This window comes from Phascolarctos cinereus, unplaced genomic scaffold (genome assembly GCF_003287225.1).
Source record: "Phascolarctos cinereus isolate Bilbo 61053 unplaced genomic scaffold, phaCin_HiC Scaffold_726;HRSCAF=1367, whole genome shotgun sequence".
Taxonomy (NCBI): Eukaryota; Metazoa; Chordata; class Mammalia; order Diprotodontia; family Phascolarctidae; genus Phascolarctos; species Phascolarctos cinereus.
Window position 1 is genome coordinate 64,780,683 of NW_027556098.1, and position 19,829 is coordinate 64,800,511.

General features: G+C 39.1%; 1 protein-coding gene across 1 annotated transcript in view; it reads right to left on the bottom strand.

Annotated features, from left to right (window-relative positions):
- Positions 1-4,114: 4,114 nt before the first annotated feature.
- Positions 4,115-19,829, bottom strand: part of CYBB (cytochrome b-245 beta chain) — a 47,881-nt gene continuing 32,166 nt past the window's right edge. Inside the window, exons 11-13 of the mRNA XM_078146585.1 lie at positions 12,805-12,951; positions 9,789-9,913; positions 4,115-8,712 (exon numbers count right to left, since the gene is read on the bottom strand). Of these exons, the coding sequence (XP_078002711.1) occupies positions 8,586-8,712; positions 9,789-9,913; positions 12,805-12,951 (399 nt within the window). The 3' untranslated portion in view covers positions 4,115-8,585. The remainder of the gene's footprint in view (positions 8,713-9,788; positions 9,914-12,804; positions 12,952-19,829) is intronic.

The window sequence follows — 19,829 nt, forward strand, 5'->3', positions numbered from 1 at the left end:
GTGCCTGCCATCTCTGCAGTCGCCTTCTCGATCAATCCATAAACATTTACTAAGCACCTACTATGTGTCAGGCACTGTGCTAAGTGCTGGGGATGCAAAAAGGAGCCAAAGACCATCCTCAAGAAACATACAGTCTAACGGAGGAGATAGCATACAAACATGCAAGCTATGTACAGGATAAATAGGAAATAATTAACAGAGGGAAGGCATTATTTAAGAGGAATTGGGAAAGGCATCCTGTGATGGAATTTTTAGTTGAGACTTAAAGGTAGCCAGGGAAGTCAGTAGGCACAAATTCAGTCCTTGCATTTAAAAAAAAAAAAAGGAAAGGAATAAATACTTAGGTAGCGCCTACTATGTTCCAAATACTGTTCTAAGCGCTTTTTGCAAATATTATCTCATTTGTTCTTCACAACAACTCTATACGCAGGTGCTACGTATAGTCCCATTTCGTAATTAAGGATAGTGAGGCAAATAGAGGTTAAGTGACTTGTGCAAGGACACCCAGTAGTATCTAAGGCTGGATTTGAATTCAGGCCTTCCTGACTCCAGGATCAGTGTTCCATCTAGTGTGTCACTAGTAGCCCTTTTTCTAAATGGACAAGTAAGTATGACTGATTGTGTTTTAACTTGGGTTCTCACCCCAACCGCAGGAGCAGAGAGAAAAACAAGCTAGCTGAAAGAGAAACAAAGAGTTAGACCCCATCCTGCCCTAGCCTTAGATCCATTTGTGTTTTCTTAAATTTATCTGTTAAAGAACACACTTACTGGGTCTAATATTATTTCTCATAAACACTTATGCAGTGGGAGTCACCAAGGTGAAGCACTATCTTTCCTAACACTCTTTGACCATTGTTAGAGAATTTTGCTCACTAGCCACGGGTATAAGCACAAACTATGGCTCAACTACCCTTATAGGATATAAATTAAATTAAAGGTAATTAATTTATTATATTATATTATAATTAATATAATAATTATATATTATATTGATGTGGTGCTTGGGTACTTATGCTTGGGTGCTTATGTTTGGGTGCTTGTACTTGGACCCCAATTTCTCCTTAGCCTCAGAAGCACTGTCCCTGACAGTTTCTCTCTAGCCCAAGGACCCTGTGCCTAGCAATTACTCATGAGTGGGCCCCAGCAAGACCCTTATCTCTCTCCCTGGTGCAGTTCCAAACAGCACCTGAAGGATTTATTAGTTTAAACTGGCTTTGCACTGGATCATAAAGACATTCTTACCCACTACTATACCATCCTACCGCCCTACCTTATTATCTACATCCTGGGCTCCTCATTAACTGTATTCTAGACTTAAGACATATGCATACTCCTTACATCTATCTTGTCAAACAAGGCATTGATTGGTGGGAGACTGGACAACTCTTAGTTACCCTGAACTCTGGTTGACTTAGTGACGTGGCAGGCCTAAAACCACACCTCCACGTGGTTCCGCTTGTGGGCTTTTCCTAATGAACTCTGGGTAAAACGCCTGTGCAGTAGGTACAAGAAGTGCATGTTTCTTTAAGAACTGACCACTCCTTAACCACTCCCTAATCCCACCCTGAATCTCCTAGTTAGCATATTTGGCACATGTTTTATTGTATTTTATCCTATATAAACTTTAACTGTACCTCTCTAAGGTTGCAGGATCCTTTAAGAATCCTTGCCTGCTGAAAAGCGTAAACAATAAACTTTGCCACCTTGGCTTAAAGAATGCTTGAGTCTGTGAATTCATTCCAGATGACCCATGTACTTCAGTGTTTGAGGGGTCACAACCTCTCAGCCTCTTACACCACAACAATATTATTATATTAATTAAAATTAAAGGTAAAAATAAAATATGAATTACTATAAATGTAGAGTTCTGTTTTATAAATCTGCCTCAGATATGCAAGCAAACTTACTTTATTCTCTAAGACTCCTGAGATGAAAATGATCTTGGACTGTTTGCCTGGAGTCCAGAGCGAAAATCCTCTGACGCAGAATAGCTATGTGATCTTGGGGGAATTCATTTATTCTCTCCAGTCTGTCTGCTTAAATTCAACTTGTTTGCTGAATCATGATGGAGAGATGACCATGGGTTCTCCAACACTGTGTAAGCAGACTACAAATTCTGACAGTTTCTCAGACCAGAAGTTTTTTGAGATACAGCCTTACTGAAGAAGTGTGAACCTGAGTTTTATCAGCATCTTGGCAGCAAGATGATAATAATCTGGGGTAACAGAAACTCAGGCGGGTCATCTTCTAAATCTAGTAGAGTCTGGGCTTGTATCATCAAAAGGAGTGAGTACTGACCAAAGCTCGGTCACAGATGATTGAAATACTGAATTATGCCTTATCAGCTAAGAGGCCATTGTTAAACTAGAAGTTCAAATTTAGTACCTGTGAGAATGTGGCTCATTAAACATTCTCCATGGATATTCACTTCTTTGTCAGAAAGGTTTCCTCTGCCACTCATTCATTATAAACATTTATAAATTATAAGGAAATATATTTGATCACCCAACCTACATGATTGGACAGCCTTGGGACAAAATGTCGATAATTCAAGAGTAAGCGTGAGGTCTAATATAACCTTTTCAATGAGAGGTAACAGAAATACCACACTCTGCTTTGGCATCAGAATACAAACTCCTTGAGGTCAGGGACTATATAATTTTTGTCTTTTTGACTGCAGAATTGCCATATAATAGGCACTCAATGTGTCCCAAATCAGAGGATCCTCAGATTAGCTCTGCTACAGGTGCTTACTGATTGATTGGAAAGAATGCTTTATTTGGAGTCAGAGAACCTAAGATTGAATCCCTGGCTCTACCACTTATTCCTTAGGTAACCCTGGGGAAACTGTGTAATCCCTCTGAGCATTAATTTCCTCATTTGTAAAATGAATGGGTTGAGTTGGATTACTTCTAATTGTCTTTCTAAATCTACAAATTCCTCCTGTTAAATATACTTCCTTATAATTTATAAGTGTGTGTAATAAAACTGAGTGGCAGAGGAAATTCTTTCTGACACAGTGGTAGGTGTCCTTGAAGAACATTTAATTACTTTCTCTGAACTGCAAATGAGCTTTAAGTATGTTGGTTATTCACTCACTTCTTTATAAAGTAATGCACTTTTTTTTTTGCCTATAGTGATTCATTGTGTGTATAAACTACATACATAACTCTCTCTCTCTCTTAAACACACACACACACACACACACACACACACACGCACGCACAAAGTTAATTCCTAAATAGTGGAGAGCACATTCTTTGACTTAGTCCTCAATAAGGCTAGTGGGAAATAAAGGAAGGCAAAATTTAGGGCTGCCTGAACTAAGAACTAACTTTGGGTCTAAGAATCGGGGGTCCTTGATGTTTTCTGCTCATGTGACCTTGGATAAATCATTTAATCTCCCTGGACCTCACTTTCTTCATCTGTAAAATGATGGAAATGGATTATATGGCCTCTGAAGTTCCTTTTAGCTCTGGATCATGGGTTTTTAACCTGAGTGATAGAGTTCAGAAGGATCCATGAACTTGGTTGGGGAAAATATTACATCTTCATTTTCACCAACCTCTAATTTAAATTTAGCCAGCCCTAGAGTCAGGTGGACCTGAGTTCAAATCTGGTCTCAGACACTTACTGGCTGTGGGATCCTGGACAAGTCACTTAACCCTGTTTGCCTCAGAATCCTCATCTGTAAAATGAGCAGGGGAAGGAAACGGCAAACCACTCCAGTGTCTTTGACAAGAAAACCCCAAATGGAGCCATGAAGAGTCAAATATGACTCAATGGCAACAACAACAAACTGAATCGATGTCTAAACCAGCCAATGGAAGCTTTGTAAGTGTCAGAACTCTAGAAAGGGAGCTGTAGTGACGATGTCTCATTTCTGAGTCATCAACAGTACTAACGGCATGGGAAGGCACCCTTTGTGCTTGTGTACAGAAGGGAAAGCTCATGGAGTGCTCTTCACTCAGGCTCCTCTTGTCATCCAAAAGACAGTCTTTTGTCTTGGTGCTGTAAAGTTCATCAACTCTGACAGAGTCACAAGCCTACTGAGACAGGGACAACCATAACCCTTCACAACAATATCAGTGACAAAGAAAAATGGCTCTTTGACTTTAATGTCTCATAGAAAGTTTAATGAATCTTTATAGGCATTCACAAAACAACACAAAAACTGACAGGGAAAAGAATCCCAAACTCTGAATGAAATTTAATTCATTTTGGAAAAAAAAACAGCACAGAACACTAAGACTTTCATGGTTTTAAAGGACAACAGCTTAGATCCTTCATGAATGTATTTTCTGCCTGTTAACGTTGTTAATTAAATGCTCAAAATCAAAAGCTAGTGACTAGCAGGGAAATGAGGGGTAAAAGGGGAAGAGAAATGCTTAAATGTTTGCAATGACAAGCATTTAACAGCCACTATTTATCTTAAAGCCTATATCACATGCTAGATTTTCTGATTACTTCCCATATTTTTAGCAATAAGAAGTAGCTAATCACCATTAGAACTTCCCTTAGCCATTCCAAAGGAAAATTCTCCAACAGACAAATGAAGATGTTTTCTGTTATATCACCAGGGTAAAGAGGAAAAAAAAGGAAGCTAGGATTTGCAAATTGCATTCATCATGGTTTTTTTTAACTTGATTGAAAAGGAATATGCTCTCATATACATTACCAGAGCTTAGATATCATGTGCAAAGTGGAATGCCTGGATCCAAGTATCTACTATGGGAATCTACCCCTATGGCAGAATAATAAACTAGGACAACTCTTTGATGTTTTACATGTGGTATAACCCAATCAGTTCTTATAAGTTAGGATAAATGTGTCCAATTGAATCCCTGCCAAACAGGTTAGGGGTTAATTTTCTCTGCATAACTTTTGTTGTTCAGTTGTTTCATACTCTTTGTGACCCCATTTGGCAAAGATATTGGAGTAGTTTGCCAGTTACTTCTCCAGCTCACTTTACAGATGAGGAAACTGAGGCAGAGTGAAGTGACTTGCTCAGGGTCACAGTAAGTGTCAGAGACCAGATTTGAATTTAGAAAGAGGAGTCTTCTTGACTCCAGACCCAGCATTCTATCCACTGTTCCATCTAGTTGCTTTAAGTATAGCTTGCAGCAAGTTAAAGAAAAATATGCAATTAGGTACTTAAGATACCCTTTTTTTAAAAAAAAATAAAAGAGTGTAATGAGCCATTTTAAATCAGATGAGTATCCTAGCTTCAGTGAGATTAGCAAAAAATATTTGAATCAATTCTTTTTTTGGTAGTGCCAAAATACTGGAAATGAAGGGGATGCCCATCAGTCATGGAATGACTGAACAAAGCATGGCATACGAATCAATAAAATACTGTAGAATACTATTGTGCCAGAAGAAATGATGAAATGGAACCATTTTGAAGAAAACTGGGAAGACTTATATGAACTGATACTGAGGGAAGTGAGCAGAATCAGAATAATTTATATTATTGCAACAACATAAAAGCAAACAACTTGAAAAGACTTAAGAATTCGAATCAATGTAATGATCAATCCTGATTCCAGATGTCTGATTATGAAGACAGAGAGGTGACAGGCTAAATAGGTAGAGAGAGACCTACATTTATGAACAAGGCCAACTTAGGAATTTTTTTCTGCTTGATTATGCATATTTGTTACAAGGGTTTTGTCTGGTGGAGAGGGGAGAAGAAATTCTTCCTAATTGAAAATTAAGAGACAATGACACCTTAATCTGAATCTACCTTTCATAAATCTCTTTGTAGAATTGAACTTCAAACATGAGAAGAACAGAAAATCAGTTCATACGTGAAACCTTCAAGTTTATTCAAGGTCTGGGCACCTGAAATGCATACCTGGCTATCCAAAGTCAGTAGAAAACCTTGACCATAAAGTTAGTTAGTCTTCTGAAAACAGGTCTCTGACCACTTCTCTTTCCTCTCTCTCTTTTACACTTTTCTATTCTTCCCAGAAGTCACAGGATCACAGGGTTTAGAGACATAAGGGATCTTAGAGATGATCTATTCCAACCCTGTCCTTTTACACAGGACGGAATAATGAAGGCCAAAGAGGTTTAGTGACTTGTCCAATGAGACATACATAGTGAGTGAGGAGCATAACTGGGATTTGAAATCCAACGTTCTTTCCATAACCTAGAAATACACTGTCTTTCTAATTTCCTTCTCTCTTCCCTTTGGAATTTACCCCTCCCTGCTCTGTTTTTCCCACCTTTACTCCCTCCTTCTCCTTTCCCCCTTCTCCTTCCTCCTCTAGAGTGCCAAACACCCTCGTAGTCCAAAGAGTGAACTCAGCCAAAGGAACTCTGTTCATTTTCCCTCCCCAGAAATGAGCACAGTTCTAGGAACAAGCTACGGCTGGGGGACAGAGATTAAATTTGTAACCATTCCTTTAAATATCGGGGGAAAATATGTCCTGTTCAAACCTACTAGGGGGAGGCGTTATAATAATAATAATAATAATAATAATTGTTATGAATAGACTGTCACTTCCTTGAGAGTAGGAACTGTCTTTTGCCCTTTTTGTATCCTAAGCATTTAGCATAGTCCCTGGCACATGATAGGCACTTAATAAATGTTCATTGACTGACTGAATGATAGCTAGCATTTATACCGCATTTTAAGATTTGCAAAGCACTTTACAAATAGTGACTTATTTTATCCTCACAACAACATTGGGAGGAGTTATTATTATCCTCTTTTTACAGAGGAGGAAACTGAGGCAGGCAGAACAGTTAAGTGACTTGTACAGAGTCACGCTGTCTCTATGAGGCAGGATTTGAGGCCAGACTCCAGGTTCAGTGCTCTATCCTGAGTGTTATCTAGCTACCTCATTAATTTGAAGACTATAAATTTCAGGACAGTGACAAAGTCAGATAAAAATGACTAAAACATTATGTACACTTGAAAAAAAGCTTACAGCATGGTCATGGGAGCCATTAAAATCGTACGGGCTTATTACATAGCTCATCCACTGTAAATTCTTCCCTTCAAATTCGTTAACCTTGACTAGAGGAGAGAAGTCTTGCCGTCTGCACTGTCACACTGTGGAAGCTTGGACAGGTGGTCCACCTTCACCTGATTTTATCATTAGCAAGTATCTACTGAATACTTGTCTGGGTCTAGAGATGAAGGCAGAGCTAGAGCTCTGGGCTAGGAGTTGAGAAGATGTGAGTTCAAATCCCCCATGGGATACCTGCTAGGTATGTGTTCCTGGGCAAGTCGCCAACTTCCAGATTCCTTAGGTGCCACCCTAAAATTATCAACTAAGTCACAGAAGGTTTACAGGGGCTGAGATAAGCATTGATGAAGAAATTTACCATACTGAATTAATTCTTCATTGTCCTGATGTTTTACCCTTTGCACAGTTGCATGTGTAAGGCACCAGACTGGAGAATTCAGTCCAAACCATGGCAAAATCACGCATGAATCTAGGTCTGCTCAAGAATACTGCACCACACTGCCTAGTGCACACCATCCAAGAAAACGAATGGCCACTACCCCTGATGGTCACTGCACACTTGAAATTTGAACACGTAAGAACAGCTGGAATTACTTAACTTAGTCTAGGTCCCTATAAGCAGGAGAATCAGCCTTCTCTGGTCTGTACAAGGAACACAAAAATAATAATACTAATAGGTAGAATTTACATAGCTCTTCACATGTTTTCTCATTTGATTCTCACAACAACCTTCTGGAGGTGGGTTTATTATTATACTCACCTTGTTGATTAGGAAACTGGGACTGAGAGAGGTTATATGACTTGTTCAGGTGCATATAGCCATTGTCTGAGGCAAGATTTGAACTCAGGTCTTCATGACTCTAAGCTCAGTACTCTATTCAGGGAAAGGGGGGGGAATATGCCTTTATCATAGCACCTACCAGGTTCTGTGTTAAACACTTTTCAAATAATATCTCATTTGATCCTCACTACAAACCTGTAAGGTAGGTGCTATTACTGTTCTCGTTTTACAGTTAAGGAAACTGAGGCAGAAAGAGGTAAAGTGACTCGCCTAGGGTCACACTGCTGGTAAATGCTTGAGGCTGGTTTTGAACTCAGGTCTTCCTGACTCAAGGCCCAGAGCTCTATCCACAGTGCCAGCTAGCTGCCTTTTAGAGAATATTATAGGAATATTTTTGAAGAGCTTTCTGTTTAAATGATTTTTTCCTAATTCTGATAGGCCTGAACTAAACCTTTTCTCGAATGTTTCAGGTTTATGGAATTGGGATGCTCTATTAGCAGTCTGGAGCAGGCTCCATTGCTAACCTCCTTGAATCATCGAAGGGATGAGTCAATATCTGGGCAAGCTGGTTCCTAAATCCTTGGACAGTTTTCCTGTGCATATGTTGGAGCCACCAAGATAATGCATAATAACAAAAGGAAAATGAATCAACTAGTTTTCTTCTGTGTTGTTTAAAGGTGGATGCTACTTCAGAAATGGTTACCACATAGGTAGAATATAAAAGCTGTAAAAGGCTTCCCTAGTTTTTGTTTGTTTCTATTAATGATCAGCATTTGTCTGACCGGACATAAGGCTCATGCCCACATTTCCTGATGGAGCAGGAGTTAGAAGTTTTCTTTGTTGAAAATGAAATGCACTCCTCTAGGGCCAGCATCAGAGTTGGCAATACTTTGCTGGTTGAGAGTGTCAGCCAATGCTTCAGGTCCACAGAGGAACACACCTATCCTGGTACTAGGGAGAGAAAGAAAAAAAAATAACATCCAGTATTAAGGAGACATTATTGGTTTGTACAAAAAGGGTTACATTGCTCCTGAGTTAATTCCCATAATACCAAGTCCTTCAGCAGTTTTTTTCCCCCAGTGGCAAAACACAGTGGCTCCTTCCCCAGATCCCCAAGCAGCCAAAGGCACATTTTCCCACCGACTTGGGAGAATGAACTGGACTTTTCCTTTGTTAGCTCAACTCTATTTATACATTCATAACTTTAGAGGTATATAACTGCCATGGAATGATATAAAATTAGAAACTAGGTAGAAATGTCCTCTATTAGGGAAATAGCTATTGCTTTGTGAGTCTGCAGGGCTGCCTCATTTTATAGCATCCAGCCATCCCCATTTGAGCAGTTGCATATTTAGCAACTGGAGCTTCAAGAGCTGCAGCATAAATGAACAGCCAGCCTTTGGAAGTGTGGGCACTCTCTAACAATCAGTGGTACTCCAGGATCTCTTGGATCAACTGTGTTTTAGCAAATGGGGCTTCCCTTTACGTTTTCCAGGCCTTGAGTCACTAATAAAATATAAAAAGAGGGCCCTACTGCTCTATCATAAGCAGGGCATGTACTTTCAGTTACTTCTCCTATGGTAATGATGGTGGTTAATCCCCACTGTTTCCCACCGACCATCACCAAAAACACACATTTAGTAAATGACTGTCCAAATAAGGAGGGCGTTCATAGTCATAAAGAACGAAGATATAGACTGAACCCTTGACTCTAACATCTTCCTTAATAACAATTTGTTACCAAGGAGCTTTAATTAAAAGAAAGTGAATCTTTGGGCTTTGTAAAAAGGGTTTTATGTCCTCCCTACACTTATGCCCTGCTCAAATGCATCTGGTTCTTTCCTTGTTTTCCAGTCCACAGAATAGCTTACCTAAGTACTATCTCTTATCTGATCCATGAAAGTGACAGTGTCTAAGTTTATATAACACAGGTAATACTGAGTTCCAAAGGGCTAACAGAAGAATTTCCCTCTATTATACAGTTTCAGGTTGACTTGGGGATTCCCAATGTGGAGTTGCTGTCTTACTTTGGGTGTTGACTTGCAATGGTTTTGAACTCATTTTCCCAGTTGGGTCTTCCATACAAGGTCTTTTGTTTCAAGCCTGTTATCACATCCTTCTCTTCATCATGGTGCACAGTAAAGTGAGTGGCCTACAGGGAAAAAAAAAGAAAATACTACAAGAGTCTGCAAAAATTTATCCTGACATGTTTATATTTCTCTCACTCTAAGGTCTTTATTTCCCTTCCCTTCTCTTACTTTATAAGAACCATTAAAGACCTAGAATTTTTTGTAATTCTGTGAACTACATAAAATTAGAGAATAACTCATTCTTAAAAATAAAAACAAGACAGTTTCTCTTTTTGCCCTTATTGTTTTATTCCTCAGACCCCAATTATGGGAGCACCTCTATTAATATGGCAGATATGTGCCTAAAAGTGTTGTAAGTGAATTTATTTTTAAAAATTAAATCATGTTTTAGGTGATTTAGAACTTGGGGCATTACTCTATTTAAAAGGAAACTTGAGGTAATTCTTTTTTAAAAAACAAAAAAAATCATTTTCAAATCAAATAATCACATTTGTCTATTTGGAAAGTTCAGATTTTCATAAAGTTGGCTTTATTTAAGCAGAGTACCCTTCCATATTTGGGCAGCTAGATGGCACAGTGGATACAGGGTTGGGTCTGGAGTCAGGATAGACCTGAGTTCAAGTTCAGACTCAGATAGTTACTAGCTGTGTGATCCTGGGCAAGTCACTTAACCCTGTTTGCCTCAGTCTCCTCATCTGTAAAAATGAGCTGGAGAGGGAAATGGCAAGCTACTCCAATATCTTGGCCAAGAAAACCCCAAATGGGATTATGAAAGAGTCAGACACAACTGAACAACAACCCCTTGCACATTATAGAAATCTTTTTTTATGGCTTCATTTTTATCTATGAATTTTTTTTTTACTTATAGAAGTGGGAATTTTGAACTGCCTTGTCCAAGATTAGTAGCAGACTCACAATTATAGGAATCTAGAGTCACATAATAATAGGCAGCATATATGCGTGTGCATATATGTATGTGAATATTTATGTGTGTATTGTGTATGTGTATGTGAAATATCTTTGCAATAACTTTGCAAAGCTCTTTACATGTGTTATCTCATTTGATCCTCATAACAACTCTCATAGGTAGATCCTATTATTATTCCTATTTACAGAGGAGTAAAATGAGGCTGAGAGAAATTAAGTAACAAACCCAGGTCACACAGCTAGTAAACATCTGAGGCAAGATTGGAACTTGGGTTTTCCTGATCACAATTAGCCAAAAAAGCCACAAGACTCCCAGAGTGGGAGGGGGGAGTAACCCAAGAAATAGACTATTCTAATTCATAAATTAGTGGTCCCAGAGAGCTATAGATTACATGTAAAAGAGCCACATAGAGCTTGAGGGTGGTAGTCTGAATACCACTCCCTCTGAGACCAAATAGACTTGCACAGAGCTCCTATCCAGGAGGGTCAGATGTTGCTCAAGGTTTGAGGTCAGAAGCAACCCTTAGGGTGACAGTTTAAACCGCCCACAGTGAAATAGTTTAGGGCAAAGAAATAAACATTTGCTTAGCATGCTGGAGGGTGAATAAGCCAATCTGAGGATATGTGGTATAACAAACTGTAAAGAACACTGGCGTAGAAGAGAGGAGGCCCAGGGTTTGAGGCCCAGTTCTCAATAATCTCCTGTGTGACACTGATAAATTATTTATTTAACCTTTCTTGGACACAGTTTCCTTATTTGTAAAATGAAAGAATTGAACTAAATCATGGCTTCTTAACCTGGGGATCCCACAGTCCCAAAGGGTCCATGGATAGATCTCAAAGGGTCCATGAATTTGGATAAGAAAATAAATTACATCTTCATTTTCAGTACCCTCTAACTGAACTTTCATTTTCTTCAATTTATCATTTCCTTCACATTCAAATTTCCTTCAAATGCAAGGAACAACTATTATTCCGAGAAGGGGTCCATAGGCTTCACTGGACTGCCAAAGGGGTCCATGGTACAAAAAGTGGTTAAGAACCCTTGAACGAAAGGATCTCTAAGCTCCCGCTTTTGGGGCTAATCTTCTATCCTTCAATGACTCCAGGAGTGAATGGTTCAGTTGGTTAAAACACTAGACTATAGAGCTCCTATCCAATTAATACCAGCAAACATTGACGAAGTGATACCAGATATCTGGTATCAGGGCAGTCCCTGCCCGGAAAGAGCTTATAGTTTATTAGGAAAAATAAAAAGCCTGATGCAGAGTGAAAATATAAAATGTAATGGTGTAAAGCCTGACCGAGAAGGTTGTCAATACCAGGTAGGTGGTGCGGTGGATAGAGCTCTGGACCTGGAATCAGGAAGTTGTGAGTTTGAATCCTGCCTCAGACACTTTAGCCATGTGATTCTCAAAAAATCATGTAACCTCTGTGTCTCAGTTTCCTCACCTGTAAAAGAGGGATAATAATACACCTCCCCGGGTTGTTGTAAGCATCAAATAATATAATTATTAAAGCTTAAAACTGCACTAAGACTTCTGGTCCATCTAGAATATGTGAAGTGCTTTGTAAACAATAAAGTGCTATATAAACGCTAGCTATTATTATTGTTACCATTATTAAGGTTATTAGTAACGAGGGGTTGTTCTGCCCCAGAGACTATAGATTTCATGGAGAATTCCAGCCTGCTCATGGTGTCTTATGGTCCATCAGGGGTAAGCAGTGAGAGAGACTAGATGGACAGGAACTCCTTTCTTCTTCTTTTTTGCAAGGCAACTGGGGTTAAGTGACTTGCCCAGGGTCACATAGCAAGGAAGTGTCAAGTGTCTGAGGCTGTCTTTGAACTCAGGTCCTCCTGACTCCAGGGCCGGTGCTCTATCTACTGCACCACCTAGCTGCCCCAGGATAGGAACTTTTGATGACACATCTTCCAAAATGACTTCCAAATAGACATTGCAGGACAGAAGGGCAGTTCAGGCACTCTTGTAGAGAAGTAAGAGGCCCACTTGGGTTTTGTTGTTACCTGAGATTCATCCCAGCCAGTAAGGTAGATGTTGTAGCTGAGAAAATCAGCGTTGTCCTTCGTCTGCATTTGGGTCTCTAGTGACTGCAGCAGGTCTGCAAACCATTCAAAGGCATGTGTGTCTCGACATAGCCAGTAAAAATAAATCTGGTAAGGAAAGGTAAGACAGGTAAGCACAATGGTTCTTCCATTTGGCATCATAAGAACCCTGTGGCCCAGGATATCTGTAACTGTATACAATAGAATCACATATTTTAGAACTAGAAGGGATCTTAGAGAGAATAGATCAAATAATTGGGGCAGACAAGGAAATTGGTGATGGGTCCAGCATCAAGTAATACAGAGAAGTCTAGGCAGGCTGACAGTAAGCCTCAGGGAGGTCTAGTGAATAAGTGAGTGGCAGATGTCTCAATTAGCAGCCAGTGTCAGGAGGGGACTGTATAGAGGTCCAGGCAGGATAGCAGATGATTCCAGAGTGGTCAGGCAGATGATGGTAGAGACCCAGCTACAGAGCCCGGGATGGAATTCAGAGTGAGCGACCTAATCCTGAGAAGATTTGGAATTTAAACTAAGGGAACCAAGAGGAGCCTCAGGGATGGGGAGTTGAGATAAGGGAGGAGAGACAAGACCAGTATTACTGAATCTAGGGATATAAGATTGGGCCAAGAGCAGGAGCAAGGCTGACTTCATGGTGAGACATCTAGCTATGGCTCAAAGGGTTCTGATATTTTCATTTCCCAGTATTAGATTGGGCTTAGAGACCAGAGCAAAGGTGGGGTTTTAAATGACCATAGTGGTAGGGACTGAATGGCAATTGGATCAGGGAGCCTGGGATAAAACTAACTCATGCACCAAAGTAGCCCTGCTGTGAGACCCTAAAGTCTAGAGCCCAAACAAAATCAGAGTACGTGTAAAAGAAACTAGGTTACTGGCAAATCACTATAAGAGAAGATACAACCCCATCAGAATTGACACTGGCCACTGGTACTTCTCTCCCTCACATTATTATTGGAGTCCAGCCAGAGGAGCTTTTCTTCACACAAGACACTCTATTTGGCAACTCTGGGAATTGTACTGGCTATTCCATATTCCTGGCATGTCATCTCTTGGCCTCCCTGGTTTCCTTCAAGTTCTCAACTACAATCCCACCTTCTATAAGAAGCTTTGCCCTATCCTCCTTCATGATAGTGTTTGCCCCAGTTTATCTCTAATTCAATCTCTATTTTTATCTTCTTTTTTTCTTTCTTTTTTTCCCCCTACTTTTATCTTCTTTATGCATAGATGTTTGCATGTCCTCTCCCCCTTTAGACTGTGAGTTCCTTGAGATCAGGACCTACTTTTTGTCTTTTTGTATCTGACACATAGTAGGTGCTTGATAAATGCTTGTTGACTGACTAAGATGGTGAGGGAAAAGGAAAACATAGAACATGAGGCAGGATTGAAGCACCTATTGGGGACATTCAGTCTGGCTCAAAGCTCATACACAGTAGGATCAAGGGTGTTTCCGACAAAGTGAGCATCAGAGAAAGGATACGCGAAAGCTATGTGTTCAGAAGCAGCGAGAGTGGAGACTCTTCTGAGAAAGCTCCAGGGTGGTTAGAAAGTCCTCCAGGAATCTTGAAAGCCCCAGGGAGTGGCAGCAGGAAGTGACTAGTTTGGTGCCAACCAGCTCTACCCTGCTGCAGTGCTCACATCAAGATAGCCCAGGCTCAGGGGCTCTGAGGCCACTAACGTTGTATCCTGAGATGCCAGACTCAGTGTTCATGTCAAAGGGACTTATCCCTGGGAAATAGAAATCATTACAAGAACTCAAGGAACCTAGGGTGATACCACTTAAAAGTGAATGAGAGGGGCAGCTAGATGGCACAGTGGACAGAGCACTGGCCCTGGAGTCAGGAGGACCTGAGTTCAAATAGGGCCTCAGACACTTGACACTAGCTGTGTGACCCTGGGCAAATCACTTAACCCCATTGCTTAGCCCCTCTCCCCAAAAAAAGTGAATGAAAGGTGGGGTGGGGGAATAGTTCCAAGATGACAGATTAGAGACAGCAACCCTGTTAAACTTTCCCAACATCCCCCCCCAAAACAACTTTAAAATAACACCTGACTTTGAATTTTGGAGTATCAGAGACAAGAAAAGGCCAAGGTGAGGCATTTTTTTCAGCCTAAGACATCTTAGAAGTTTGGCAGGAAAGGTCTGGGGTGGGGGCTAGCCTGGATTGTAGGTGGCAGCAGAACTAGTGGTGGGCCTTGAAGGTGGCTGTGATAGTAGGAGCAGCAGCAGCAGCTTCAGGAGCTCACATCCAAGGAAGTATGGGGGTCAGACAACTGGTCAGAAAGAGATTATAGGGGACCCTTTGCAGCTGGCATTGATTGGCAACTCTATTGCCTATATGCAGTTCTGAGTCACAATTCCAGGGTGGAGCAGAGCACTTGTGGTCAGTCAAAAGGGAGCAGGGACTCTGGGCACAGTTCCAAGGCCAAGAATAGCACTAACACTTGCAACTGCAGAGTAGCAGGGGCCCTTCCTGGGTAAACTAGAGCACAGACCAGGAAAGCAATGACCACACATCTCCCCAGATCACATCGCCTTGGAAGCACCAAAAAACTTGCAGATCCCCAGAACTAGCTCTAAAAGAACAGCAAAAATAAATAAACAAATAAATAAATAAATGAATAAATGAATAAATAAGTAAATGAATGAATAAATGAATAAATGAATGAATGAATGGATGGATGGATGGATGGATGGATGAATGAATACACAAATAAATAAATAAATAGAAGCTTGGTGTTTAGGATAGTGTTTTTTTTACACCTAGGTGAACAGAGCCCAACTTCAACTTACAGTTCAGAGTCAAGAAATAGGCTGGAAAACAATAACAACAACAACAACAACAGAAAGAACTTGGCCATAAAAAGCTATATACTATAGTGGCAGGGAAGATCAAACCACAAACTTGGAAGATAACAATGAACAAACAGACATAACCAAACACTCAAAGAAAAATGCTAATTTGACACAAACCCAATAAGAATTCCTGGAAGTGTTATAGAAAGAGAGAATTGTAGAGAAAAAAATTGGGAAAAGAAATGAGAGTGATGCAAAAAAAAATTATGAAAAGAGAATTGACATCTTGGTAAAAGAAGCACAAAAAATACAGAAGAAAATAACACCTTAAAAAGCAGAATTGGCCTAATGGTATAAGATTTACTGAAGATAAATTCACTGAATAATTCACTGAAAAAAAATCACTGAAAAAAAGACCTCCTTAACAAGCAGAATTGGCTAAATGGAAAAAGAGATAAAAAAGCTCACTGAAGAAAATAATTTCTTTAAATTAGAACTGGGCAACTAGAAGCCAATGACTCCATGAGACTTCAAGAAAAAATAAAACAAAGTCAAAATAAAAAAAAAGATGATAATGTGAAATATTTCATCAGAAAAACAACTGACCTAGAAAATAGATTGAGGAGAAATAATTTCAGAATTGTTATATTACCTGAAAGCCATGATCAGAAAAGAGCCTAGACATCATATTCTAAGAAATTATTAAGGAAAACTATCCCAGAGGGTAAAATAGAAATGGAAAAAGTCCACTGATCACCTCCTGAAAGAGATCCTAAAATGAAAATTTCCAGGAATATTAGAGCCAAATTCAGATATTACAGGTCAAGGAGAAAATATTTCAAGCAGCCAGAAAGAAACAATTCAAATATTCTGGAAGGCAAAGGAGCTAGGATAGCAATCAAGAATAATCTACCCAGCAAAACTTGAGTATAATCCTTCAAGGGGTGAAATAGATATTTAATGAAATAGAGCACTTTCAAGCATTAGTGATGAAAAGACCAGAGCTGAATAGAAATTTGATATTCATACACAAGACTTAAGGGAAGCAAAAAAAGTAAACATGAAAATATAATCATAAGGACTCAATAAAGTTAAATTGTTTACATTCCTATATGGGAAGATGATGCACGTAATTCCCAAGAACTTTATCAATATTAGGGCAGTTAGAAGCAGTTTACATAGATGGCATGGGTGTGAGTCAATTACATTGTGATGAACTCCAAAAAAAAAAATGAAGGGGTGTGAAAGAGGGATGCTTTGGGAGAAGAAGGAAAGGAAAAGTAGGATGGGGGAAATTAACACATAAAAGAGGCACGCAAAGAAGAGTTTTTACAATGGAGGGGAAAATTGAGGAGGGTAGAAGGTGGTGGGTAATACTTGAAACACTCATTAGAGTTGATTCAAAGAGGGACACACATACACTCAAATGGGAATGGAAATCTATCTTACCCAGGAGGGAAATAGGAGGAAAAGGGATAAGAGAAAGGGGAGACGATCAGGGATGACAAAAGGGAGGGTGGATTAAGAGAGGCAGGGGTCAGAAGCAAAACAAACTTTTGAAGAGGGATAGGATAAAAAGAGAGAGAAGGATAAACAGAAGAAAATAAGACAGAGGGAAATACACAGTTAGCAAACATAACTGTGAATGGAATGAGTTCCCCCATAAAAGGAAAGCAGATAGCAGAATGAATTAGAAACCAGAATCCAACAGTATGTTGTTTACAAGAGACACATTTTAAACAGAAAGACATATGGAGTTAACATAAGGAGATGGAACAGAATTTGTTATGCTTCATCTGAAGTAAAAAAGGCAGGGGTAGTGATCATGATCTCAAACAAAACAAAAGCAAAAATAGATCTAATTAAAAGAGATAATCAGGGAAACTACATTTTGATTAAAAATACCATAAACAATGAAGAATATAAAAGAAATTTACAGCTAGTTTCTCTGATGAAGGCTTCTTTTTTCAAATATATAGGGAACTGAGTCAAATTTATAAAACTAACAACCATTTCCCATTTGGCAAATTGTCAAGATATATGAACAGGCAGGTCTCAGAAGAAGAAATCAAAGCCATCTACAGGCATATGAAAAATGCTCTGAATCACTTGATTAGAGAAATGCAAATAAAAATAACTCTGAGGTACCACACTTCAAACCTATCAGAAATTACAAATGCTGGAAAAGATGAGGGGAAATATGTGAACTAACAAATTGGTGGAGTTGTGAACTAGTCCAATCTTTCTGGAAAACAATTTAGAACTATGCCCTAGGGGCTACCCTTTGATCTAGCAATACCATCACTATGTCTGTGCCCTAAAGAGATCAAAGAAAAAGAAGAAGTACCCATATGTGCAAAAATTTTATAGCAACTCTTTTTGTGGTGGTAAAGAATTGGAAATTGAGGGGATGCCCATCAATTGAGGAATGGCTGAACAAGCTGTGGCACATGATTGTGATGGAGGACTGTTGTGCTATAAGAAATGATGAGGGGAATGGTTTCAGAAAAAACATGGGAAGACCTATATGAACTATTGATACAAAGTCAAGTGAACAGAACCAAGAAATCATCATACATAGTAACAACAATATTGTAACAATGGTCAACTATGTTAGCTATTCTAATAGATACAATGATTCAAGATAATTCCAACGGATTCATGATGAAAAACGCTATTCATCTCCAGAGAAAAGGACTGGTGAATACTAAGTGCGAACTGAAGTATAATTTTCTCACTTTCTTTAAAAAAAAGTCAACAGGGCAGAGGACTAATGCTGGCACAAAGCTTCAATTCAGAATCAAGTTGGGAGAGACAAGTAAAGCAAAGAGAACACTCAACAGTATCAAATATTATTTCAAACCAAAGCACATCACAAGCAAGCAAGCAGAAGCTCAAAGGAGGAAAATGTGTTTTATACAACAACTACATGAATGCTGAGAAGAAATGAAGGAAGAAATTTTTAAAATGAGGTAAAAGCTCTTAATAAAAGAATTGGAAGGAGAATAAGTAGCTTAAGATACAAAGTTCAAGGTAAAGTCAAGATGATGGCGTAGAAAGAAGCAGCACAACACAGCTCCCCTACAAACTCCTCCAAGCAAATCTAGAGAACGAACCAAACAGATTCCTCATGGGGAAAGCCAAGAAAAAGTCACAATAAGTCTTTTCATTTTCAGCCTAGGTTGGTATAAGGAGAGAGAGAGCTCTGTGAACTCTGGGGATGGCGTGTGGCCAGAAGAATTACCAAAGAGCACTTCTGAAAACTCAAATTAGCCAAAGAGAAATCAATAACTTCATGAGACAGCAAGAAATATTAGAACAAAATCAAAAGACTGAAAAATATGATAGGTTATATAAAAAACAAGTGACCTAGAAAATAGGTCAAGAAAAGATAATTTAAGAATTATTAAACTCCCTGAAACTCAAACACTGTATTTAGGTAAATCTTAAACGAAAACTATCCAGACCTATTAGAATCAGAAAACAAAGCAAAGATGGAAAAAATTGTCTGATCACCTTCTAAAAGAAACCCCAAAAGTAAATGTCCCAGTAATGTCATAACCAAAATCCAGAGCTCCCATATCCAAGAAAAAATACTGCAGGAGTCTAGAAAAGAGTTTAATAACCAAGGATTTATAGCCAAGATCACAGAAAACCTCATAGTTTCTACTAAAATCAGATTTTGGAATACTATATTCCTAAAAGCAAAATATATAGGCTTACAAACAACTCTGAGTATCATCCTACAAGGGAAAAAATGGACCTTTAATGAAAAAGGACTTTCAAGCATTTCTGATGAAAAGATGAGACCTAAGCAGAAACTTTGAAATATAAACTTGGAGTCCAGAGAAATACAGAAAGGTAAACTTGCGTGAATAATTGGAAGGAGCTCTATGATGATGAAGGGCTGCTAATGGGGTAGAAGAAAAAAGTGTCCCTCCAGAACCCTGTGTTCAAGGGTAATGAGAGAGTTAAATTTTTAAAAATGGAAGTCATGGGGGTTAGATCACTACTGCTCTGAGGGTTTAAAGAGAGTAAAGAGAAGGAAGGGTAAAAGAGAGAATATATTTAGTGTAGAAAAGAGGAAGAAGAGAGTGGAACTTTCTACTTTTCATAATTGGGGTGTGTGAGAAGAATATACAAACAAGGAGAAAGAGGTAGAGGGGGTAGGCAT